Source organism: Podarcis vaucheri, assembly GCF_965113315.1.
Source record: "Podarcis vaucheri genome assembly, chromosome: 8".
In the NCBI taxonomy this organism is placed as follows: Eukaryota; Metazoa; Chordata; class Lepidosauria; order Squamata; family Lacertidae; genus Podarcis; species Podarcis vaucheri.
This window is the reverse complement of record NC_138766.1, coordinates 93,621,176-93,648,115: the sequence shown is the minus strand read 5'-3', so window position 1 is coordinate 93,648,115 and position 26,940 is coordinate 93,621,176. Positions and strand designations below refer to the sequence as shown.

At 49.9% G+C, this 26,940-nt stretch overlaps 1 protein-coding gene across 2 annotated transcripts in view; it reads left to right on the top strand.

Annotated features, from left to right (window-relative positions):
• Positions 1-26,940, top strand: part of SLC39A4 (solute carrier family 39 member 4) — a 70,265-nt gene that overhangs the window by 21,500 nt on the left and 21,825 nt on the right. The window contains exons 1-5 of one of the 2 annotated variants that reach the window (XM_082235616.1): positions 3,756-4,684; positions 17,560-17,844; positions 20,404-20,608; positions 21,831-22,156; positions 23,771-23,942. In XM_082235616.1, coding sequence (XP_082091742.1) covers positions 4,280-4,684; positions 17,560-17,844; positions 20,404-20,608; positions 21,831-22,156; positions 23,771-23,942 — 1,393 coding nt within the window. In that variant the 5' untranslated portion in view covers positions 3,756-4,279. Of the gene's footprint in view, positions 1-3,755; positions 4,685-17,559; positions 17,845-20,403; positions 20,609-21,830; positions 22,157-23,770; positions 23,943-26,940 lie in introns of those variants that run through there. The other variant, XM_082235617.1, reaches the window with a different exon arrangement.

Sequence of the window (26,940 nt, the reverse complement as noted above, 5' to 3'; positions counted from 1 at the left end):
TTTTGTAGATTAGGACGTCAAGAAAGGGGAGTTGGTTGTTGTCTTCTATTTCCATAGTGAATTGTATTTTGGGGTGTAGGCTGTTGAGATGTGTGAGGAAGCTATCTAGTTTTTCTTTCCCGTGTGGCCAAATTACAAAGGTGTCGTCAACATATCTGAGCCAAAGTTTGGGTTTGTGTTCTGACTTGTCTAAAGCATTGGTTTCAAAGTGTTCCATGTACAAATTTGCGATGACCGGTGAGAGGGGTGATATATGCAGGTTTTGGTGTCTTCGGGTGTCTTCCCGTGTAAGAGTCGGGGTGTCTGTGCGACGTTTCGACGAGGTCTCACTCGTCATCTTCAGGCTGGTGCTTTCGGCTTCTTGTTACTGGAACAGAGCAGAGTCTGGTGTTTGAGTTCCTATAAATACTGTTGAGGGGTGTGGTGTATAGCCTCCAACGTTCTGGGCAGAGAGGAAGTTCCTAGATTAGTGTGCCTTTTCTTCTTTTGTTCCTTAATTACTTGAGGGATATCTTGGGTGATTTCATGAGTGATATTCTGAATACCACTGGGTGGGTCATCAGAATATCACTCATGAAATCACCCAAGATATCCCTCAAGTAATTAAGGAACAAAAGAAGAAAAGGCACACTAATCTAGGAACTTCCTCTCTGCCCAGAACGTTGGAGGCTATACACCACACCCCTCAACAGTATTTATAGGAACTCAAACACCAGACTCTGCTCTGTTCCAGTAACAAGAAGCCGAAAGCACCAGCCTGAAGATGACGAGTGAGACCTCGTCGAAACGTCGCACAGACACCCCGACTCTTACACGGGAAGACACCCGAAGACACCAAAACCTGCATTCCTGTACCCGTGAAAATCTACGAAAGCATATATATATATATATATATATATATATATAGTAATGCCCAGGTAGATTTTGCAAAATTGTTGAATTTCCCTGAAGTTTTGCATACTCAAGCTCCGATCCATTGACTCACAATACTCCAAAGAGTTGGAAGGGACCAGCAAGGGGTATCTAGTCCAACCCCAATGAAGGAATCGCTGCTAAAGAACCCCGGACAGATGGTCGCCCAACCTCTGTTTAAAAATCCCCAAGGAAGGACAGTCCTCCCTTATATAGTTGGAATCTCCTTCCTTGTCATATGAATCCATTGGAACAACTTTCTGCCATCCTCCATGTGTCAGTCCCGGGCCCTAAGGAAGTCAGATTGTCCTCCACCAGGGCCAAGGCCTTCTCAGTGATGGCTCCGACCTGGTGGAACGCTCTGTCCCATGAGACCAGGGCCCTGCAGGATTTAACCTCCTTCCGCAGGGCCTGTAAGACAGAGCTATTCCGCCTGGCTTTCAATTTGAACTTAGCCTGATCTTTTATTCCCCTTCCTTTCCTCCCTCTCCCCTTTTTATGACGATTCCCCGCTCTGGGATTCCACAGCTAATTCTCCCCTGCTCTCCTCGCTGGCCCAGATAGGACTAATTTAGCCAGCTAGCCCTGGTGATCCTCTAATGTTTATTGGATGGATTTCCCCCCTAAATTGATTTTTGAATTCTGAATTTATTGTTATTTATGTTTTATACTGTATTTTATGCTGTTTTTGTTGCATCAATTAAGTGTTTTGAATTTATTGTTAGCCGCCCTGAGCCCGGTTTTCTGAACCGGGAAGGGTGGGGTATAAATAAAAAATTATTATTATTATTATAACCCTTCAGATATTTGAACATGTCTATCATACCACCTTCTTGAAGACTTCTGCTGCACTCAGAAGCTTGCCACGTTTGTTGACTTTCTGGCGAGCCCTAATGAAGGTTTTACTTTTTGAGATTCCCCTCCGCAGCCCTGCAAACCAGCTCAGCTACTCTTGCTTTTTAAGAAAAAAATGCTATAATTATCCCTATTCAGTGCTACCATTTGTGCAATGGATCAGAACAATAGGGTCTTTTTTTATGTATAAAAGAAATCACACTCCCTGTGCTAATTGGCTTTCCAATGCCAGGATGTCTGCGTAACCAACAACTAATGTTTTGTGTATTGCCCCTGTTGCTTACGCAACTAACTCTATCTGTGCCCTTATCTGCTTTTCATTCCCTCTGACCTGCCTGCTCCCAATGCCCTCTTCCCAAAGCGAATATATCTGAAACTCAGGATAACACTTCAAGCATCAGTCCAGGAAAGCTTATGCTGTGATAAAACGCGGGAGTCTTTAAGGTGACACAGAAGTCTGTGTTGATAGCCCGGGAGAGGGAGGCAGGTGAAGACACGCACCTGTGATTTCAGCCAGGTTAAATCCCTGGGCCAGTCGCTGCCTCTCAGGCTAGCCCTATCTCACAGAGTTGTTGTGAGAAGCAGGAGAACAACGTAAAGTCCACGACAATCCTGTAAAGCGACTGGCCTGAGGTCACCCAATGAACTTCATGTTCAAGTGGGAATTCGAACCCCGGTCTCTCCAGGGTCCTAGTCCAGCACTCTAGCCACTAGGCAGCACTGACTCTCTCACACCCTACCTATTGCTTCTGTGCTGCCTGTCTGGATACTTCAGCCGGAGGGGCATGCCCCTGGGTGGCCAAGGAATGTGCTGTTTATGCTCCTGAAAGTCAAGGAAATTGGCCCTCGACATTCCTGGGTCCTCTTTAGGACCGCAAAACAGGGGTGTGGCGAAAGAGCAAGGAGATGCGTCAGCACAGCTGGGTTTCATTCCCAGCAGCTGGAAAGAGGGTTGTGGCCTCTGGGGGTTAGAGCAGGCTAGGCGGAGCAGGAATGTCGGGCGCTCAGTCCCCGAGGGCTTGGAGGGAGAACAAAGCTGGAATGATGGGAGAGGGAGGGGCAGATTGGCAGGTGCATAACTGTTCCTCGTAATGCCGTAACCAGACATAATTTCTTATTTCTAAAGCACCAGCTGTTTGGCTGCTTTTAATAGTGCGTTCCCAACGCAGGGGAGGGAGCCAAAGGGCACCTGTGGAATCCTGCTGGGTGCCCACTTCTTCAAAGACATCCTTTGCTCCTAGTTTAGGCGCTGTCTCCTGTTCAGTGCCTTGAGGCAGGGAACCAGGCAGAGGGCCTTCTTGGTAGTGGCACCCGCCCTGTGGAACGCCCTCCCACCAGATGTCAAAGAGAACAACAACTACCAGACTTTTAGAAGGCATCTGAAGGCAGCCCTGTTCAGGGAAGCTTCTAATGTTTGATGCATTACTGTATTTTAATATTTTGTTGGAAGCCGCCCAGAGTGGCTGGGGAAACCCAGCCAGATGGAGGGGGTATAAATAATAAATTATTATTGTTATTATTATTTCCTGAGCAATGCCTCAATGTCTCCCTTTTTGGCAGCCCCTGCAGATGAGAAACCTACCCCGCCTAAAATGTTGCGTTTGAGGTTTAAACAATTACCCTTTTAAAATTTCCCGTATGACGTTGCCCCCTTTCGTATTGGAAAAAAATATGGCACTTTGAGCCAGTACCCTCTGAGCACGTGCAAAGCGCTCCCCACCCCGATTGTGTGTCTGTGTGTTTTTAAAGGAACTAAAGGCAAACTAAGTTAGTTCATGTGCTGAGTGTCTTCTTCTGGCAAGGATCTTTCCCTTCTCTCTTAACCCAACAAACAACGGTTTTGTGATGCCTTAAAGGCTCTCTGGTTGTGGCATAAGCCTTTGTGGGCTCACGAAAGCTGATACCGTAATGAATCTTGTCAGTCCTTAAGGTGCCACAAAACTCTGTTTTCAATATGTGCTGTGGAATACTAATCCTCTGGAAAGCTTTTAATGCAGTTTACGGAAAGCTCAACAAAAACACACATCCACACATAAACCAAACGCTCACACCCCCCAAAAAGAAAAGAAAAAAAATCACACACTTTAGATGTCCCTCTGTCCTGGAACCCTGCCAGGAACCTCTCAAACTGTTTGACACACACACAAAAATGACTCATTCTGGGCTGAAAGGGGATCTCATGAGCGCCGGTTGTGAAAAGTCCCACCGAACGCCTTGCTCACTCCCTCCTTCCTCATCCTCACCCTTGTGGCCTGGATGAGGTAACAGCGGAGGATCCCTTCCACCCCAAAGGGGGACGTTGGGTGGGTGAGCTCATGAGGACGGTTGGGCAAGAAGCTGGAGGCTGAAGCGGGCTCATTTCCTCCCTGGCTGGAGCCTTGGCTGCTCGCCTCTTTTCCTGGTGACCCAGGAGCTCGGATTAGCCAGGGTCTGCCGCCTCTGCCTCTCTGCTTGCCAAGACCTGCCCCTCTATCAAGGTGAGGGATCTGCGTAGCTGGACAGGTTCTGTGGAATGGTTAACCTGAGGCAATCTCACCCTGAGCCAATCATCGCAAGCGGCAGAGCGGGGCAGCCGAGAGTCTACAGCACCTGGGCACCTGCCCCAAAGCCTGTCTCGGAGAAGCAGCCAGCCAGCAGCAGGCACACCTGCCAGTCTCCAGAAGACAGCCTTGCCAACCCAGCCATGACACCTCTCCCCTGGACAGCCTCCGTCGTCGCCGTCGTCCTCCTGCTCTGCCTCCCAGGGATGGCAATGCCAGGGCCCGGCCCGGAGGATGCCAGCCTGGACCCGGCCCTGCTGGAGCTGCGGACTCTCCTGGCGTCGGGCGAAGAAGGCGCTCTGCCCCAGGGCACCCTGGAGTCCCTGTTAAATATTGCGGTGGGTCGTGTGCAGTGCCCAGCAGTGCCGTGTGAAAAGGTAAAGAGGATGGCGGCAGGTGTGCAGTCTTCTCCCACTCGCCTGGGTCAAACTCCAGCCGGGGTTCAAAGGTCCGAAGGATGAGGCAGGCAGCCTGGACGGGATGCCGCCGGCCTCACTCGCTCGCTTTAGGCGCAGAATAGGAGGAGGGGTGGGTTGGGAAAAGGAGGCAACCAGGGAGAAATCCCGTTCCTATTAGCCGTCTGGGAAATCCCTTTCTCTCTCCTGCTATCTATCTCTGGGAAACCACAGGAGCTTTGGCTGGTCTTTGTGGGGTGCTGGGTTCAATCTTACGGTTGTGATTGATTGATTGATTGATTGATTGATTGCATTGATATCCCACCTTAGGGCTCCCTTCCCCTTCTCAACAGCCCTGCGAGGTAGCCAGGGCCAGATTTAGGTTTGATGAGGCCTTAAGCTCTTGAAGGTAACGGGGCCCTTTCTATGTCCAGCTGTCCTTTGTCAACAACAAACTGTTGCTGTTTTTTGTGTTGAATATATGCTATATGGTAATTTATGGACCTGATAGGTATCTAAAGTCATTTGCACATCACAAATAGGAGCCTACACAACACAAAACACTGTTGCTGTATGTAGGTTTTATTTCATTTTTTTATCTTATATTTTGGAAATGTACATCCAGTTTTGTTTTTTATTTAAATTGTTTGGGGCCCCCGAGAGAGTGGGGCCCTAAGCTATAGCTTGTAAATCCGGCACTGGAGGTAGGTTAGGCTGAGAAGCAGCGACTGGCCTCCAAGGCCACCGTAAAGAGCTCCCTGGCTCAGTGGGGATTCGAACCCTGGTCTCTCCCACATTTTAACCCCCTGCACTGCACTGGGACACTTCCCAGTGCAAGTTTCTCCAGTTGTCTTTCCCTTCTGCCTCTGAACTGTGTTATGTGCGGGGGGGGGGGGGACGGGGCGTGCATTTTGCCAGGAATGGCGAGACATGTGAAATGCCCGTGCGTTGACATTTAAGGCGCCGCAGCAACACCTAGCATGTTATTTCACCTGCTGGCAAGACTCACTTTGAACCACTTAATAACAGGTTGCAGGACAATGGAGGTTTTTTCCCACCAGCTGTATCATGGATCTAGAGAGCCAAAGAAAACTTTCAGCTTTAAAACCGGTGGAAACCAGGCTGATGTGAAGACACGGCTGCCAGCAGATCCACACCATATATTAAAGCGCACATGACTTGCCCCCCTCCAAGAATCCTGGGAACTATAGTTTTCTGCTACAGTTCCCAACACCCCAGTTCTCAGGGAACTTGGGGGGAAGCCAGTCCCTTGAAATGTGTGCCCTATTAGGGGGGAAATGATGTGAATCTGCCCAGAGCATGTAGGGGATGAGGGCTGGCGATGATCCTTGGTGTGGCAGGAAGGGCATAGAATCCTAGAGTTGGATGGGGTCCACCAGGGGCCATCTAGTCCAACCCCCTGCAATGAGGTCGTTTGACGCGGGGCCCATTTTTGCCTGCAAACTGTTGGCAGGTATGGAGTTGCCACCCTACATCCCTAAGGAAGGAGAAGGAATCCCTTCAACTCTTTGCTGTGGGCTCCGTGCAATGCAAAGCCATAGAACGTGTCTTAAAAAGAGGGTAAAGGTGTAGTTATCTTCAATGTCTGCTTTTGTAAAGTTATGTGTAAAGTGAGGGTGGGGTCGTGAATCCATGGGGCTCTCTAATAAGAGCATAATCGCAGGGTGGTGCTCAGTCCAGATGAACTGGGACCAGAATCTGATTTTGGAGAAAGCTGGTCTAACAGAACAGCTGACAGCCCAAGCACAGGCGTGTTCTTAAATAAATGAAAGGGGGGTTTTTCCAAAAAGGAGAAGAAATAAAATGCAAACAGTATCAGCTGAAGGAGCAGCAGGTACTCCTGAACTCGGATCAAGAGGTCGTAGAATTTTAGACTTAGAAGGGACCCCACAGGGTCATCTAGTCCAATCCCCTGCAATGCAGGAAAACAGTGGGGCAGATGAGGAAATTTCAGCAAAGGATGCAGCACCCAGCTGCCCCCCCCCCCCCGTGCCCAGACACCTCCCTCAACAGCTGGTCAACTGAAGGACGTGCCTCACATTCCTGGAACAGTTTGCTAAGCAATATTTGTAAGAATTCTCAATGGTCCTCCAGCCTCACCTGGAATCCAGTCAGTTATTAACAGACTTACAGACCATAGGCTGGCCCCATTCCTCCCAGTAGATTAGGAAATTGGTTGTCTGCTAGAGTTTCAGGCAGGGGACTCTTCCAGCCCTGTTGGAAGATGCCATCAGGGGTTGAACCCTCAGGCCTCCTGCCCCTTCGTCACAACCCTTCCTGGGAGAGGGTAACAACGTTCAGATTTTTGGGCACTGAATTACAAGAGGATCTGTCCTGGAGTGTCAACACAAGGGGGCTTGTGAAGAAGGCACAGCAGAGACTGTGCTTTTTGAGAATACTAAGGAAAAACCATCTTCCGCAGAAACTGCTGCTTGCCTTCTATCACTGTGCCATTGAGAGCGTGCTCACTTATGGCTTATGTGTGTGGTACGGAAGCTGTACTACCCAGGACAGGATGGGGTTGTGCAGGGTTGTTAAGGCAGCGGAGAGCATTGTTGGCTGCCCACTCTCCACCTTAGAGCAGATTTATGCCGCAAGGTGCCATAGGAAGGCACTGGACATAGTAAAAGATCCATCGCATCCTGGTCCCTGTCTCTTCGAGCTCCTGCCGTCGGGACGGAGATACAGGACGATGAAGACAAGAACGAGCCGTCTTAAGAACAGCTTCTTCTCCAGAGCGATCTCGGCCCTGAATGGGAAGCCCGGACTTTGAAAGTCATCTAATCTCCCTTGATGTATTATACTGTATTGTTTAATTAGTGTTTTTATGGAGCAGTCAAGTAATTTCGTTGTCCCAGAGAGGGGGCAATGACAATAAAGATATTATTATTATGAATCCCCGTTCTCCTGCCCTGGCACCGGATCATAGGTTTAGACAAAAAACAAGGTATTTAAAAAAACCAGATGTTTTGTTATCCGTGCTCACCCATTTTGCACAGTGTCTCTGGGGAAAGCACCAAGCAAAGAATGAAAGGTGAAAAAGTTAAGAGCTCACCGGGGCAACAGGAACTGTCTCCTGGCTGGACCAAAGAATCTAGCCCAAAGTATCCTCATCATCATGGAATTGCAGAGTTGCAGAGCTGGAAGGGACTTCTGGGGATCATCTAGTCCAACCCGGCTGCGATGCAGGAATTGCAGTTAAAGAATCCATGACAGATGGCCGTCCAGCTTCTGCTGGAAAACCTCCAAGGAAGGATACAGCTCGCTGCCTTCATCCAACACCTTCTTTTATACTAAAATGCATTGGGTAACGATTGCAGTCGTAATCTCTTGGTTAACAGGCTCTCGGCTGCAGCTACGGTTGCCAAAGTTTTCACTTCCACTGCTTCTGTGGGCTTTAAGAGTTTCACGTCAGGCTGAAGTGCTGCAGAGCATTTTCCGCACTGCATTTCCCCGCAGAGTTCAAACATCACCTGCTACATTTCTGCCTGTACTGCAGCTATTAGCTCAAGGAACAAGAGCCCTGTCAGAATAACGGTTGGCAACCTCCGCTGGGGCAAGGTTCGGCCGCAAAGCTAATGCCATGAGTTTGAAGAAGGGGAAGAGGCTACATCACAGATTGAAGCAAAGTGGGGGGCCCTTCCCCAAGGGCTGTGGGCAGCAAAGAGTTAATAGCCAATATGCAGATGGCCTACAGAAGTTGGAGATTTCACAGGGTCAAAGGACTGTGCAGGTCCTTTTATCAGGACAGATAAAAGAAAGGCCTTCTTGATGTGGCACGGAGTTAAACTGTGGAACTCCCTGCCACAGTGATGGCCACCAACTTGAATGGCTTTAAAAGAAGACTGGAGGAGGAGAGGGCTATTGAGGACTACTAGCCAGAATGGCTGTGCTCTACTTGCACAGCTGGTGGCAGCAATGCTTACAAATGCCTGCTGCTGGAAACTGCAGGAACAGAAAGGGCTCTTGTGTTCGAATCCTGACTCTGGGTTTCCCACAGACATCTGGTTGGCCACTGTGAGTGTGATGGCCTGGGACTCGGGCTCAGACTCGAAGCCAGAAGAGTCTCAGTCCACACTGGACCCTTTGCCTCAGGGGCAGCTGAACCTAGTCTGGGGCCTGATCCTGAAGAGTCCCAGTCTGCACAGGTTCCCCTGCAGCAAACCCCACCTGGGCCGAGTCAGGGGCTGAGCCTGCCCTGGCTCCAGATGCGGGGATGACCTTGTTGCCTCCAGCTGGGCCATCCCTTACAGCTGTTCCACTACCGGTTGGGTCAGGGGAGGCTGAGGTGGCCTCTGGGTCTAGTAACCCACTGACGTCTCCCGAGCTGCAGAGACTGAGGTCTGAGAGAAGGAGAGACCTGAGTATTCGCAGGAGGAGTGCTCGCCTTCGGGCGAAACAGGGAGATGAGTCGCCGGGGGATCAGGACTGGCCCCGACAAAGATAAAAAGCTGTCGGACCCTGCCCCAGGTTGCGGGAGCAACATTGCTGTTTGCTAGAACCTGCCTGTGATCCTGTGCCTGACCTTGCCTGGTTTCCTGCCTTGGCCCCGTTGGACTGACTCCTCGCAGAACCCTTGGATTCGGGACCAGACCTGGACCGCGTTACTCTGGCTACCCGCAGGCCCAGCACAATGGATGAGCTTTCATCTGATCCAGCAGTCAGGCTCTCCCGAGCTCCTTCCGTCTTTGAAGCTTTTCAGCCTGTGATGTGGTCAGTGCAAAGGACTTCTGTTTCTTTTTCTGCTGAAGCCACTTTGCTGCATCATGTTCAACCTGCAAAAAAGGCTTGGCGGTTGTGTTTCCCCTCAGACGCCACCGCAGCCAGCAGAGTGGAGAAGTTGAGCTTCACCTTTTTTTGGGCATGAACCAGCCTGCCCCTGCCCAACCTGGGACCTTCCAGATGTTTAGCGTTACAACTCTCATCACCGACAGCCAGAACATGATGGAAGCAATAGTCCAAAACATCTGAGAGGCTGTTGAGCTTCTTAGAGATTCTTGCAGAGGAACTGACCCTGGGAAGGTTAAAAAGGTAAAGAAGAAGAGTTTGGATTTGATATCCCGCTTTATCACTACCCTACGGAGTCTCAAAGTGGCTAACAATCTCCTTTCCCTTCCTCCCCCACAACAAACACCCTTTGGGGTGAGTGGGGCTGAGAGACTTCAAAAAAGTGTGACTAGCCCAAGGTCACCCAGCAGCTGCATGTGGAGGAGGGGAGACGCGAAGCCGGTTCCCCAGATTACGAATCTATTGCTCTTAACCACTACATCACACTAAAGGTAAAAGGACCCCTGACCATTAGGTCCAGTTGTGGTCAACTCTGGGGTTGCGGTGCTCATCTTGCTTTATTGGCCGAGGGAGCCAGCGTCCAGCTTCCGGGTCATGTGGCCAGCATAACTAAGCCGCTTCTGGCGAAACAGAGCAGCGCACGGAAACGCCGTTTACCTTCCCGCCAGAGTGGTACCTATTTATCTACTTGCACTGGCGTGCTCTTGAACTGCTAGGTTGGCAGGAGCAGGGACCGAGTAACGGGAGCTCACCCCGTCGTGGGGATTCAAACCGCTGACCTTCTGATTAGCAAGTCCTAGGCTCTGTGGTTTAACCCACAGCATCACCCGCGTCCCTCTGGGAAGGTTAAGCCTAGAGAAAAGTAGGGACTAGGAAAGCATGGATTTCCTTCAGGTTCTCTTCCCAGATATCTCTGGAACTTACGGTAAATTAGACTTTGGGCCCAGCTACTATCCACGTCAAGCATGTCTCTGATCATGCACAAAATCCATTTCCTTGAATGGCCACAGATTGTTCCTGTCCATGAGTTGAAGTAAATGGCATTAGCCCATCGAAAGTGACAGCTTCCAAGCAGAAAGGAGACCCGAGACTGTTTCTTCTTAAGAAACCAACCACCATTGCATTGCTTGACCCCAAAATGGCCAAGTCCGAACCCCCAGGATCCAGATTTTCACAGAGCCAGCCTTTGAAAACAGGGAAGCGGAGAGAATCATAGAATTGTAGAGTTGGGACCCTGCGGGGTCATCTATCCCAACCCGCTGCAATGCAGGAATCTCAACTAAAGCATCCACGATAGATGGCCATCCAACCTTCAATGAAGGTGGGTCCACAACCTTCTGGTGGACTCCGTAGCATTCTACTATTGAACAGCTCTTACCATCAGAAGGCTCTTCCTAATTTTTTTTGCAATCTCATTTTTTTGCCATTTGAATCTGTTGGTTCGGATCCTGCTCTCAGAGAGAACAAGCTTGCTCCATCTCTCATGTGGCAGACGTTCAGATATTTAACGATGGCTATTGTATCCCCTCTGTCAGGATTCTTTTGGGGGACAGGATTTTTTTGGGGGGGCAGAACCAATGTGATTGGGCAGTTAAGTATTCCTATTGTTTTACTTGATCTTATGGCTTGCACATAACTTCTGTTTGTATCCTGCCCTCAATGACCAGCTCTGTCTTCTTCCCACTTCTGTTCCCACCCCAAGCCTCCATTCACCAGAAATTCTTTACCTGTTACAAGCAAATGCAAAAACCCGTGTAGGGCCCTCAGGTAAACCCGAGAGGCTGTGTGAAAATGCCTTTATTATGATGATTAGTTTAGGAACAGGATCAAGGAGGAGGAGGCAACTGTTTAGGGTGGTGCCCATTTTAAAAATGCATTTATTATGCATCTCCTGCGCATCAAAAGCATTCAAATGCCCTGGCCCTTCCTTTCTCGTTTGATCTGTTCCTTTGCAAAGGAAGGATGAAAGGGCCTCAGCTGTTTGGGTTGTCTTAGTTACCCTCCAGGAGGCTCAGCTGGAGCCAGAGCCCAGCAACCTTCAAATCAAACCACAAATACAGAGGGGAGACCCTAAGGCAGTTGGATGGTGCCTTGAATGCCTCCTTCCGCCAACTCTTGCACCCAAGCTGGTCTCAAATGTCTTGTTCCGCTTTCCTTTGGGTCAGCAAGGCTGGGGAAGGGCGTGTCTTGTCATCTGGGCAGCCCAGGACTCCCAGACACACTGCCAGGGAGGTCACACCCCCGGAGACACACTCCGTTGTCTCTCGAGACAGACAGGTGCCAGCAACAACCCCACCTTTGGGCACAAGACAAGTACTATTCTTGGGGGACAGGGGGCGGGCTGGTTTGGAGGACTCCCTGGTCCTGAATGGGGTAACTGTGCCCCTGAAGGACCAGGTGCGCAGCCTGGGAGTCATTCTGGACTCATTCTGGTCTTGTCAGGATTCAACCTCAATCCGTTAGCCGCCATCTATCCTCCAACCGCCTCCAGACACTCACACAGGACCTTCACCGCCTTCACTGGTTCTGATTTGAAAGAGAGGTAGAGCTGGGTATCATCTGCATATTGATGGACACCCAGCCCAAACCCCCTGATGATCTCTCCCAGCAGCTGCATGTAGATGTTGAAAAGCATGGGGGAGAGGACAGAACCCTGAGGCACCCCACAAGTGAGAGCCCAGGGGTCTGAACACTCATCCCCCACCACCACTTTCTGAACATGGCCCAGGGGGAAGGAGTGGAACCACTGTATGACAGTGCTCCCAGCCCCTCAAGACGGTCCAGAAGGATGTTATGGTCGATGGTAGTAGTCATAGATAGCTCTTCTCTCCCGTGAATTTGTCTACCCCTCTTTTTAAGCCCTCCTGAGTTGTCAACCATCGCTGCCTCCTGTGGCAGAGAGTTCCACAGTTCAACCCCGCACTGTGCACAGAGGTATTTTCTCCCCCTGCTGCCTCGTATTTCACAGTGCAGAGGAGACATGCCGGCACCCAGACGTAAGCTCTTCTCTCCCGTGAATTTGTCTACCCCTCTTTTTAAGCCCTCCTGAGTTGTCAACCATCGCTGCCTCCTGTGGCAGAGAGTTCCACAGTTCAACCCCGCACTGTGCACAGAGGTATTTTCTCCCCCTGCTGCCTCGTATTTCACAGTGCAGAGGAGACATGCCGGCACCCAGACGTAAGTTGAACGTGTGCCAGGTTGCGAGAGACACAGAGAGAATGACTCTTTGTACTCTCTGCCAGCGTCACGCTCGGGAGTACACAGGCGAGAATGTCAGGCTCCAGGTGTGATCATGCACACCTTCCCCTGGGGAGCCACCCACGTTGGCACAAATTGAGGCACGCTTGCCTTAGGGAGGAAGGCATTCCATTCCTGGAACGATAGAGCTATAGCAGTTTCGGCTGGGGCAGTGATACTGCAGGGGGGCGGAAAAACTGCACAGGTCGAATTTATTTGGAACATGGCTACATTCCACCTCTTTCAAGAAGAAATTCTTGATGGGTAATAATCAAAAGCAACAAGAACCCCTTAGGGCAGGCATCCCCAACCTTCAACCCTCCAGATGTTTTAGACTACAATTCCCATTCCCTAGGACCCTCGTACCTACGGGACCGCCTCTCCCGGTCCGCCCCACGGAGGACCTTAAGGTCCATAAATAGCAACACCCTACAGGTCCCGGGCCCTAAGGAAGTCAGATTAGCCTCAACCAGAGCCAGGGCCTTTTCAACACTGGCCCCGGCCTGGTGGAATGCTCTGTCTCTTGAGACCAGGGCCCTGCGGGATCTGATCTCTTTCCGCAGGGCCTGTAAGACAGAGTTGTTCCACCTGGCTTTTGGCCTGGAATCAACTTGATCCCCTTCCCCTCTTTCCTTTTTCCTTTCTCCTTCTGTGATGGAACTCCTATTTGGGGACTTCCCTGGCTTTTTTCTGGCCCACGTAGGACCAGTCTGGATAGTTAGCCTTGGTGAAGACTTGACGTTTTCATCCCCAGAAAGTTTTTGATTTGAGTTTCTACTGAAATGAGGCTGCATCTTAATGTTGTACTTTAATCTTGTTTTTAAGTTGTATTTTAATCAAATGTTTTTATATCTGGTGTTAGCCACCCTGAGCCCGGTCTTGGCTGGGAAGGGCGGGGTATAAATAAAATTTATTATTATTTATTATTAGAGCAGGAGAAACAAGCTTCCTCCATCTTCCATGGGACAGCCCTTAAGATATTTGAAGATGGTTGTCATATATCCTCTTGGCTGGGGAGGGCGGGGTATAAATAAAATTTTTTATTATTATTATTATTATTATTATTATTATTATTATTATTATCCCTGACCACTGGTCCTGTTAGCTAGGGATCATGGGAGTTGTAGGCCAAAACATCTGGAGGGCCGCAGGTCGGGGATGCCTGCTGTAGGGCAATCTTAGGATTGCCATTTGACCAGGTCTGGCCTGCTCCTACGCCATTCACGGCCAGCTGACCTGTAGAAATTAGCAAGGCAACCTCTTTGCTGTGTCAAGAGTGACAGAATTCCTGCATTCCTGCACCCACTTGACTGATTCAATCAGGAAAAAATGGCTGATTGCCACATAGGGCCCCTTCCGCGTTTGCAAGAACCTGGCCTTTTCATGAAACAGCACCTGTACACTGTGGAACTCCCTGCCTATTGATATTGAAAAGGCGCCTTCGCTGTGTTCCTTTCGGAGCCTGCTAAAAACATTCTGCTGAGCCTCTTCTTCTGAAAATACAGTGGCACCTCGGGTTACATACGCTTCAGGTTACAGACTCCGCTAACCCAGAAATAGTGATTCAGGTTAAGAACTTTGCTTCAGGATGAGAACAGAAATCAGGCTCTGGCGGCGCGGTGGCAGCAGGAGGCCCCATTAGCTAAAGTGGTGCTTCAGGTTAAGAACAGTTTCAGGTTAAGAACGGACCTCCGGAACGAATTAAGTACTTAACCTGAGGTATCACTGTATCCCGTAAGGCCGTGGAGGTTTGGTGTTATGTATTCAGTGGTCTGTGTTTGCCTGAGCTTGAGTCGACCAGGGATAAGCAAACTTTTTCAGCAGAGGGCCGGTCCACTGTCTCTCAGACCTTGTGGTGTGCCGGACTATATTTAGGAAAAAAATAATAAATGAACAAATTCCTATGCCCCACAAATAACCCAGAAAGGCATTTTAAATAAAAGCACACATTCTGCTCATGTAAAAACACCAGGCAGGCCCCACAAATAACCCAGAGATGCATTTTAATGTTTTAATGTTGTATTTTAATCTTGTTTTTTAAGCTGTATCTCTATCAATTGTTTTTATATTTGGTGTTAGCCGCCCTGAGCCTGGTCTTGGCTGGGGAGGGCGGGGTATAAATAATTTTTAGTAGTAGTAGTAGTATTTCAAATAAAAGGACACATTCTACTCATGTAAAAATACTCTGATTCCTGGACCGTTCACAGGCCGGATTTAGAAGGCGATTGGGCCGGATCTGGCCCCCGGGCCTTAGTTTGCCTACCCATGGTCTGGACTAAGGATTCTGAGTTCCTGTGTTCTGATCCGATATGTCCAATTGCAGAACATTTCAGGATTTGGGCCTCTGCCATTGGCCCTTGAACTCTGAGTCGTGATTTGCAGCTTGGAAGTTTAGATAGCCAATCACATTGGGAGTGGGAGTGGCCCAGGCTTTCAGGAATGTATATAAGCAGTTGCTTTGCCCCTGTTTCCCAGTTACAGTATGTCGTTCAACAAAGGTTCTTGCTGTTATCGCTGTGCCTTGCCTCGTGGGATCCACCTCTACTTCACTGGCATTTGGGATCAGAGTTTTCTGGGTCTGGATTTTTCTTGTCCTGAATTAAAAAGAGGCAAGGGGGTGCCTCTGCCTCTAATAATAATAATCATAATAATATGATTAGACCTACATTGACCTACATTTGCTCCCAGTATATTTCCGAGCACAAAGTGTTGGTGCTGACCTTTAAAGCCCTAAACGGCCTCGGTCCAGTATACCTGGAGCGTCTCCACCCCCATCGTTCTGCCCAGACGCTGAGGTCCAGCCCCGAGGGCTTTCTGGCGGTTCCCTCATTGCGAGAAGCAAAGCTACAGAGAACCAGGCAGAGGGCCTTCTCGGTGGTGGCGCCCGCCCTGTGGAACGTCCTCCCATCAGATGTCAAAAGAGATAAACAACCACCTGACATTCAGAAGACATCTTAAAGCAGCCCTGTTCAGGGGAGTTTTTAATGTATGACATATTAGTGTATTTTTGGTCTTTGTGGAAGCCACCCAGAGTGGCTGGGGAAACCCAGTCAGATGGGCGGGGTACAAATAATAAATTGGTATTATATTATTACAGTGGTGCCCCGCAAGACGAATGCCTCGCAAGATGGAAAACTCACTAGACGAAAGGGTTTTCCGTTTTGGAGGTGCTTCGCAAAACGAATCTCCTATGGGCTTGCTTCGCAAGACGACAATGTCTTGCGAGTTCCTGCGGGTTTTTTTCCCCTTCCCCCCCTTTTTCTAAGCCGCTAAGCCGCTTATCAGCTGATCCGATCAGCAGATAAGCCGCTAAAAGCAGCTAAAAGCCGCTAATAGCGCTAAGCCGCTAATCCGTCAATGGGCTTGCTTCGCAAGACGAAAAAACCGCTAGACGAAGAGAATCACAGAACGGATTCTTTTCGTCTTGTGAGGCACCACTGTATTATTTATACCCCACCCATCTGGCTGGGTTTCATGTCATCTGGCCCCAACCAGACCTGTTAGAATAGTTTCAAACAACGGGCAACTTCCTAAACTACCTTTCCAGGCTTTGCAAACAGCTCAGCAAAACTTTATCAGCACCAGGGCAGGAGCCAAGGTCTCCATGGTTTGTCTCAGCCCTTGCTATCCAGATCTAGTTGCAGGCTGAGTGGTCTAGTCAGAGCTGGGTTCAAATCCCACATGAATCAGTCACCTCTTATCTGGTGCTGATAACACTTTTATTAGTCTTCTGTCCCCAGCATCTCAGAGGCCCTGATCCAGCTGATAGCTGCAGGAAACAGAATGCTAGGTGCAATGGATCTTTGGCCTGATCCAGCCTTCTCCAATCAGGTGCCTCCAGAAGTTTCAGAGGAGCCACAAAACTTCGAGGCCGCTTTACTTTCAAAAAGTTCTTTTATTTTCATGTCAGCGTGCGCAAGCTTCGGAGCTACACAGCACTCGGCGTCAGATGTCGTTTATTTATTATTAAATGTGTCCACCCATCAACAGAATCATTTGGGCAGCTTGCAAAGGAAAAACGAACAAACACCATATTTTTAAAAAACACAATAATGAAAACCAAATCTCCAAATGAATCCGAACTTCAATGTCTAAAATCCCTGGTAGAGGACAAGGCTCCTGAGATCGCGTTAAGGGTTGCCAAATTCTGTGTGATTGCCATAAAACTTAGGGAACAAGCTGTGCTATCATAATAATTAAGGTTTTAAATGATAATGTTAGGTTATATGTTAGAGACTAAGTTTTAATTTATATATTTTTAACTGTTGCTATGTCTGTATTATCCCTGTTACAGTGGTGCCTCGCAAGACGAAAAGAATCCGTTCTGTGATTCTCTTCGTCTTGCGGTTTTTTCGTCTTGCGAAGCAAGCCCATTGACGGATTAGCGGATTAGCGCTATTAGCGGCTTTTAGCGGCTTATCTGCTGATCGGATTAGCTGATAAGCGGCTTAGCGGCTTAGAAAAAGGGGGGGGGGAGGAAAAAAACCAGCAGGAACTCGCAAGACATTGTCGTCTTGCGAAGCAAGCCCATAGGAGATTTGTTTTGCGAAGCACCTCCAAAACGGAAAACTCTTTCGTCTAGCGAGTTTTCCGTCTTGCGAGGCATTCGTCTTGCGGGGCACCACTGTACACCTAATTGCAAATGCAAATGTATCCCTATCGTGTTTTATGATTTCCTTGATATTGTATGTGGGCTGGAACTGGTCTGGGACCGAAATAATAAAAATTCAAATAATGGAAACCATAAAAATCTGTGCAAAAATAACAAATTGTCCCCCTCCCCTCTCTCTCTCTCTCTTTCCCCCTTCCAGTGTCTCTCTGCTTCGGATATTTTTACACTCACAAAGAGAGAAACTCCCAGGGATGCCAACCTCACATCCTCGGAGCTGTTGACATTCTCCGCTGGCCTGGTCTACTACCTCTCTGACCCCATGGCAGCTTGCCGGGCCGTGGCGGACGGAGACTGGGTAGCCAAGGTCCGCACTTTGCAGAGCGAATTCTTAGAGGGGAATCCTCCCACTGGGCCTGAACGAGAGAAGGTGGCCGAGCTGATGGGGGCCGTTCAGAGAAACATCCAGGAGAACGAAAGAAGTGAGGTAACAACAACAACAAAATTTATTTCTACCCCGCCCTTCCCGGTTCAAAATCCGGGCTCAGGGCGGCTAACAACAAATTTAAAACAATTATAAAAGCAGCATAAAATACAGTACAGTGGTGCCCCGCAAGACGAATGCCTCGCAAGACGGAAAACTCGCTAGACGAAAGAGTTTTCCGTTTTGGAGATGCTTCACAAGACGAATTTCCTATGGGCTTGCTTCGCAAGACGAAAATGTCTTGCGAGTTCCTGCTGGTTTTTTCCCCTCCCCCCCTTTTTCTAAGCCGCTTATCAGCTGATCCGATCAGCAGATAAGCCGCTAATAGCGCTAATAGCGCTAATCCGCTAATCCTTTAATGGGCTTGCTTCGCAAGATGAAAAAACCACTAGACGAAGAGAATCACAGAACGGATTCTTTTCGTCTTGCGAGGCACCACTGTATAAAAACATGAATAACAATAGCATTCAAAAATTAAAAATAGATTAGATAATCCCCAGGGCTAGCTGGCTGAATTGGTCCTACTTGGGCCAGCGAGGAGACCAGGGGAGAATTAGCTGTGGGGTCTCAGAGCGGGTGATCTTCATAAAAGGGGAGGGAAGAGAAGGGAAATAAAAGATCAGGCTGAATTCAAATTAAAGGCCACACGGAATAGCTCTGTCTTACAGGCCCAACGGAAGGAGGTTAAATCCTGTCTCCTGGGACAGAGCATTCCACCAGGTTGGAGCCACCACTGAAAAGGCCCTGGCCCTGGTGGAGGATAGTCTGACTTCCTTAGGGCCTGGGACCTCTAAACTATGGTTATTCATAGACCTTAAGGTCCTCTGCGGGGCATAGCAGGAGAGGCAGTCCCGTAACTACGAGGGCCCTAAGAGAGGTAACACCTGGGAAAGGATCTGCTGGCAGGATCTACTCCCATCCCAATTAAGGAGGAGCCTGCTGTGTTGGGCCAACAACAGCCCGTCCAGCCCAGCCTTCTGTTCTCACAGTGGCCAACCAGCAAGCAGAATTCGAACACTAGACCAACTCTCCCCTCCAGGGACTGGGATTCAGGAGCATTGCTGCTTCTCAACTGTGGAGGCGTCGTAGAGCCATGCTGGCTAGGAGCCATCGATAGCCCTCCTCCTCCATGAATTTGTCTGACCCTCTTTCAAAGCCATCTAGATTGGTGGACATCCCTGCCTACTGTGGCAGGGAGTTCCACAGGTTAACTGGGTGCAGTGGGACAAAGGCCTTCCTTTCGTCTGCCCTGAATCTGACAATATTCCATTTCATGGGATGTCCATGAGTTCTAGGGTTGTGATACAGAGCAAAACATTTCTCTATACACTAAGATTTTAATAAGTTTATAATTAACATGTGGTGGGACGCGGGTGGCGCTGTGGGTTAAAGCCTCAGCGCCTAGGGCTTGCCGATCGAAAGGTCGGCAGTTCGACTCCCCGCGGCGGGGTGCGCTCCCGTCGTTCGGTCCCAGCGCCTGCCAACCTAGCAGTTCGAAAGCACCCCCGGGTGCAAGTAGATAAATAGGTACCGCTTACCAGCGGGAAGGTAAACGGCGTTCCGTGTGCTGCGCTGGCTCGCCAGATGCAGCTTTGTCACGCTGGCCACGTGACCCGGAAGTGTCTCCGGACAGCGCTGGTCCCCGGCCAATAGATGTGAGATGGGCGCACAAACCTCAGAGTCTGTCAAGACTGGCCCGTTCGGGCAGGGGTACCTTTAATTAACATGTAGCTTAATGTGCAGACCAGTTTTCCCCACGTTGGTGAGTTTCAGGTGTTTTGGATTACAACTCTCACCTGGCCAGGTCAAACTCCATGTTTTTGAGAGATGCTTCCAAGACGAATTTCCTGATAAATGGTGATGCCCGTTAAAGGAAAACCGTAATTAAAATGCTAGCATTCCCTTTGCCCTGCCATTGCCTCCTTGCCTCCTGTGCTTGTGAGAGCCGCGCGGTGGCATGGAAATTAGACAGCGAAAGCTTTTCCTGTCTTTTCCTGATGGGGTAAAGTTCTACCTATTGGATATCTGTCTGTCACACTATAATTAAGGAGGGGAGAGCTGGCAACTCTAATCTTCTCTACTGTTAATCATCTGGCCTTTGATGGCAAGGAAGAGGAGGAAGACCGAACTTGATAAAGTTCTAGGTGGGAGCAGTTAAAAGCTAGTTAAATACGACAAGGCCAACTTTCTAGTCCTCATTGCTAAGACAGAAAAGCCTCAAGACACACAGGCTTTTCTTATTGCTCCCATCACTAAATTCCCACACTTCCATTCCCTTTTCACATCCTTCTCTCCTCCACTGCCACCCTCTGTTATTCCTCTGTCTCGCCATTAAATTAAGTACATCGCTAGACATTCTGCAGCCATGGCTGTCAGGGTGGCTGACAAAATAAAGCACAAATACGTAGCTGTGATTCCTGCTTTGCAGCGGGTTGGACTAGATGCCCCCTGGGGGGGGTCCCTTGTAGCTCTAAAATTCTAGGATCCTGTGAAATAAATTGCTCAGCTGAGCAGCCTCAGAGACTCAGCCTGTCGCCTGACCTGCTCTCCTCTCCTTCCCAGCCCTGCGCAGGAGTGGACCAGATCCTGGAGAGCAGTGCACGGATCTCCAAGCAAGTAGCCCCGGAGCCAGCTGGGCGGGTGCTGGCAGCCGTTGCCTACCATGCCCTGGCGGGGGGCTGCTTCCATGCCCTCCCCCCCGAGCACTACTTTGTGGAGTACATCTTTGGGCTCTATGGCAACAAGACCCACAACCTCACCTTGGCAGGTAATTTCATCCCACTGGGTTTTTTTGTTTGTTTTTTGAATTCGATAGTGTTTATTATACAAACCATTAGAAGTAAATTTAGGTAAAGGTAAAGGGACCCCTGACCATTAGGTCCAGTCGTGGCCGACTCTGGGGTTGTGGCGCTCATCTCGCTTTACTGGCCGAGGGAGCCGGCGTACAGTTTCCGGGTCGTGTGGCCAGCATGACTAAGCCGCTTCTGGCGAACCAGAGCAGTGCACGGAAACGGCATTTACCTTCCCGCCGGAGTGGTACCTATTTATCTACTTGCACTTTGACGTGCTTTCGAACTGCTAGGTTGGCAGGAGCAGGGACCGAGTAACGGGAGCTCACCCGTCGCGGGGATTGAAACCGCTGGCCTTCTGATCAGCAAGTCCTAGGCTCTGTGGTGCATGAAGTGCAAGCTCTGTCTTGCAGGCCCTGCGGAAAGATGTCAAGTCCCGCAGGGCCCTAGTCTCTTGTGACAGAGCGTTCCACCAGATTGGGGCCACGACCGAAAAAGCCCTGGTTCTGGTTGAGGCCAGCCTAACCTCTCTGTGGTCCCGGACCTCCAAGATGTTTTTATTTGAAGACCGTAAGGTCCTCCGTGGGACATACCAGGAGAGGCGGTCCCGTAGGTACGAGGGTCCTAGACTGTATAGGGCTGTACAGGTCAAAACCAGCACCTTGAACCTGATCCTGTACTCCACCGGGAGCCAGTGCAGCTGGTATAGCACCGGGTGAATGTGATCCCGCAGAGAGGACCTCGTAAGGAGTCTCGTTGCAGCATTCTGCACCCGCTGGAGTTTCTGGGTCAGTCTCAAGGGCAGCCCCACGTAGAGTGAGTTACAATCCATCTTTGGAAATACACCTGGGTGTGGCTTAGCTACAAAATGCAACAGACAAATGTCAAAAGCTCAGCTGGGGACTCTGTGAGAGTGCTATTGAGACATTAACAGTGCAGTCTCTCTAATCCATGTCCACCGAGAAATAAGTCCTGTTGAATTCAATGGGCCTCATTCCCAGGTAAGTGGGGGTTAGTATCGCAGCTGAAGGCTGTGAGCCTGAAAGTCCTTGGCTGCTGGTGCTGCTGCTGCCACCAGCTCCGTAAGTCTTTGATAGAGAGTGTGCAAAGAGCTCAAGGAGTTGGGTTGGTGGTAAATCCACCTGGCAGTGATGCTGAGGGCATCTGGAGAGATCAGGGCCTCTTCTGTGTTTGCAACAGGCTTGACCAGGCTGATGGAGCAACTCGAGGTGGGTCGTGAGGCGTCCCATGCAGGACACGACCACGGGGAACCTGGGCACGAGCACCCTCACAATGACCACACACTTGGCAGCCACCACGACCACGTGCACGAGGGCGCCACACACGATCACCCTCATGATCATGGTGACCACGAGGGTCACGACGACCATCACCACGGCAATGACACTGACCACCACCATGGCGATGAAATGGACCACCTTGCAAACCGAACGGAGAAGAGCGTGGCCCGGCGAAGGCGAAGTCTGCCTGGAACGGGAGAGAAGGACGCGAACGTCTGGGATACGGTGAGGAGCGTTTTCTGTCCCATCACAAACATCTAAAGAGAGGGACCTCTTGGTGGTTCAAGGGCAGGAGCTGCTCAGGAGTGCCAGTTTGGCCCTGCAACCATGGGTGCCCAGAGCCGTGGATGCCATGCAGCGTGCATGGCCCTGGCAACAAAATTTATGGGTGCCTGGCCCCTTCATGGGGAATTGTGTGGGTGCCCGGGCACCCAGGGAGTTGGCACCTATGGATCTGCTAGATAGCAACCATGATCATGTTGCTCGTTAGTTTCCCATCCCTGGTCCAGGGCTCCCACCTTCTCTTCATGTTCCACAAGGGAAAGGAGAATTTGACTTAAAAGTCTCGTGAACGTCTGACGTGATGAAAGCTGGCACAAAAAGGCTTTTAAATAAAAACTGAATTAATTTCCACATGGTGTGGAGGGGGAGAGGGATGTTGCCTTGCCCTCTGTGCATCAGGTGATGTTGGAAACAGGTGATTTTCTCATGAAGGGCGGAGCCCAGAGGCAGATGATGAAGTTCTTTTCCCACTCCATGTGTTTCGTCAGCGCTTAGACAAGAAACTGAGAACAGGACTCTGATTGTAGCTGGGTTTTTGTCAGGCAGCGGCGAGGGGTCTGTGTGCATTTGTGTTCTGTCCATTAGGATTGCCGTCTGGCCTGCTCCTATGCCATTCAAGGCCAGATGACCTGTAGAAATCAGCAAGGGAACCTCTTTGCCGTGCCAAGCATCACAGAATTCCTGCACTGTGGGGGGCTGGGCTGGATGACCCCTTGAGTCCCTTCCAACCAATTCTATGGTTCTAGAAATGAAGTGTAGATGGGTCCCACCAGGCAAGGCACAGCGATAACAGCAAGAACCTTTATTGAACTACATAACTGGGAAACAGGGGGAAAGCAACTGCTTATATACATTTCTGAAAGCCTGGGCCACTCCCACTCCCAATGTGATTGGCTATCTAAACTTCCAAGCTGCGAATCACAACTCAGAATTCAAGGGCCAATGGCAGAGGCCCAAATCCTGAAGTGCACTGTGATTTGGACATCATGTATCGAATCAGAACACAGGAGCCCAGAATCTATAGTCCAGACTCAAGCTCAGGCAAACAGACCACAGAACACATAACAGGAATCACCTGGTTCCAATGGCTACAGATCAAATGGATGCAAAAGACATGGTGATAGGGGCCATTTATAACAACAACAACAACAACAACAACAACAATAATTTTATTATTTACTTATACCCCGCCCATCTGGCTGGGTTTCCCCAGCTACTCTGGGTGGCTTCCAACAGAACATTAAAATACAATAACCTATTAAACATTAAAAGCTTCCCTAAACAGGGCTGCCTTCAGATGTCTTCTAAAAGTTTGGTAGTAGTTGTTCTCTTTGACATCTGGTGGGAGGGCGTTCCACAGGGCGGGTGCCACCACCGAGAAGGCCCTCTGCCTGGTTCCCTGTAACTTGGCTTCTTGCAGCGAGGGAACCGGCAGAAGGCCCTCGGCGCTGGACCTCAGTGTCCAGGCTGAACGAGGCATTTGAAGAACTGGCAACCCTAGTCTCCTTGGGATCTCCTTGTGGCTCACTCATCTGGGGGGCATGTCTTTATTTCCAGGTCTGCCTCAGCCCCAGTGACCTGTTTGAGATTTACGGGATCGACGAAGGCGCAGGAATCTCCAGCCCTGATTTCAGCCGCGTGAGCCCAGCGCTGGTGCAGCAACAGCTGAGCAAAGCCTGCTCTGCCCCCCGGAACACCCCTGCCGATGGGCGACTCACCACTGCGCAGAGTGAGTCCACCCATCCTTAAAAAGAAACTGGTCTCTTAAGCCAATTAGAAAACAAATTGCTGAGTCCTGTAGGAACCTGTCCAGTTAAAGGTCTGGGCTTAAGGTCTTAAGGCTGCTTCTATGTAGGATGCCCAGTAGCTGACTGAGGCATTCCCAAAGCAAAGGAAGGGTTAGACTCTGATTAATAACACACAGAGGCTTGAACCAGCAAGACTCTGGGAGGAGTGCATATAATAATAATTCCTCATTCCGGATAACTCATTCCGAATCTGACCAGACACAGGTTAGAGCTCAACGTCAAGCCTACCAAGTGGCGATAGCGACGGCGAAGAAGAATTTCTTCACCGCCTCTATTGCATCTGCAGAAAACAGCAGCAGGAGACTTTTTCAGGTGGTTCACAATTTAGCGGAACCACCTGCAACATCGGGGCCCAGTACAGGCCACATGTTCTCCTGCAATGATTTTGCAAAGTTTTTTGCAGATAAAATCGCTCAGATTCGGGAAGAAGTAGACTCCACCGTGGGAGCAGGGCCGGGGCGGGAGAGTGCAAGAGTTCTGTCTGGTCAAGTTGAGTGGGATCAATTCCAATCTGTTACCTCCGAGGATGTGGACAGGCTGCTTGGACGAGTGAAACCAACCACCTGTCTCCTGGATCCTTGCCCATCCTGGCTAATAAAAGCAAGCCGGGAAGGGCTGGGCGATGGGCTTCGTGGGGTGGTGAATGCTTCCCTCCGTGAGGGAGCCTTCCCAGACCCGCTGAAAGAGGCGGTTATTAAACCGCTTCTTAAAAAACCATCTTTAGATGCGGCCACGATGGCCAACTATTGCCCAGTCTCAAATCTTCCATTCCTGGGCAAGGTGATTGAGCGAGCGGTTGCCGAACAACTCCAGGCACGCCTGGAAGAAGCGGACCATTTGGATCCCTTCCAGTCGGGATTCAGGCCTCATCATGGGACTGAAACTGCCTTGGTCGCACTGGTTGATGATCTCCGGCGGGCTAGGGACAAAGGTGAGAGCTGTTTCCTAGTTCTGCTGGATCTCTCAGCGGCGTTCAATACCATCGACCATAGCATCCTTCTGGACCGTCTTGAGGGGCTGGGAGCTGGGGGCACTGTTATACAGTGGTTCCGCTCCTTCCTCCTGGGCCGTGTTCAGAAAGTGGTGGTGGGGGATGAGTGTTCAGACCCCTGGGCTCTCACTTGTGGGGTGCCTCAGGGTTCTGTCCTCTCCCCCATGCTTTTCAACATCTACATGCGGCCGCTGGGAGAGATCATCATGAGGTTTGGGCTGGGTGTTCATCAGTATGCGGATGATACCCAGCTCTACCTCTCTTTTAAATCAGAACCAGTGAAGGCGGTGAAGGTCCTGTGTGAGTGTCTGGAGGCGGTTGGAGGATGGATGGCGGCTAACAGATTGAGGTTGAATCCTGACAAGACAGAAGTACTGTTTTTGGGGGACAGGAGGCGGGCAGGTGTGGGGGACTCCCTGGTCCTGAATGGGGCAACTGTGCCCCTGAAGGACCAGGTGCGCAGCCTGGGAGTCATTTTGGACTCACAGCTGTCCATGGAGGCACAGGTCAAATCTGTGTCCAGGGCAGCTGTTTACCAGCTCCATCTGGTACGCAGGCTGAGACCCTACCTGCCTGCGGACTGTCTCGCCAGAGTGGTGCATGCTCTGGTTATCTCCCGCTTGGACTACTGCAATGCACTCTACGTGGGGCTACCTCTGAAGGTGACTCGGAAACTACAACTAATCCAGAATGCGGCAGCTAGACTGATGACTGGGAGCGGCCGCCGAGACCATATAACACCGGTCTTGAAAGACCTGCATTGGCTCCCAGTACGTTTCCGAGCACAATTCAAAGTGCTGGTGTTGACCTTTAAAGCCCTAAACGGCCTCGGTCCAGTATACCTGAAGGAGCGTCTCCACCCCCATCATTCTGCCCGGACGCTGAGGTCCAGCGCCGAGGGCCTTCTGGCGGTTCCCTCATTGCGAGAAGCAAAGCTACAGGGAACCAGGCAGAGGGCCTTCTCGGTAGTGGCGCCCGCCCTGTGGAACACCCTTCCAGCAGATGTCAAGGCGATAAACAACTACCTGACATTCAGGAGACATCTTAAGGCAGCCCTGTTCAGGGAAGTTTTTAACGTGTGATATTTTATTGTATTTTTGGCTTTTATGGAAGCCGCCCAGAGTGGCTGGGGAGGCCCAGCCAGATGGGCGGGGTATAAATAATAAATTATTATTATTATTATTACTCTTCACCCCTCGGCCCAGGTCATTTTATTCACAAAAGAACTTTTTACACAGTGTTCGTAAGAACCAATCAGGCTTCCTCTGAGCATTTCAAAAACCCCACGTGGGGACAAAGTCAGATCAGAAGAAATTCTTTTAACTACAAAGACTACTCTGAGCATGCATACCCAATCTAGAGTAAATAAAAGAGGAAGCAATGCTTTTAGGAAACTGCGGAGGTCATAAACAGCAATAAACAAGAGAGGATGGAAGGATGGCAAGGAAAGAGTATTTACCATCTCCTTGTGAACTCTCTTCCTGGCTCTTAAAATCTATCTAAAGCTTAACAAAACCAAGGAAAGTTACATCAAAGCTAACTATCATTTTTCATAGAATCATAGAATCGTAGAGTTGGAAGAGACCCCAAGGGCCATCAAGTCCAACCCCCTGCCAAGCAGGAAACACCATCAGAGCACTCCTGACATATGGTTGTCAAGCCTCTGCTTAAAGACCTCCAAAGTAGGAGACTCCACCACACTCCTTGGCAGCAAATTCCACTGTCGAACAGCTCATACTGTCAGGAAGTTCTTCCTAATGTTTAGGTGGAATCTTCTTTCTTGTAGTTTGGATCCATTGCTCCGTGTCCGCTTCTCTGGAGCAGCAGAAAACAACCTTTCTCCCTCCTCTATGTGACATCCTTTTATATATTTGAACATGGCTATCATATCACCCCTTAACCTCCTCTTCTCCAGGCTAAACATGCCC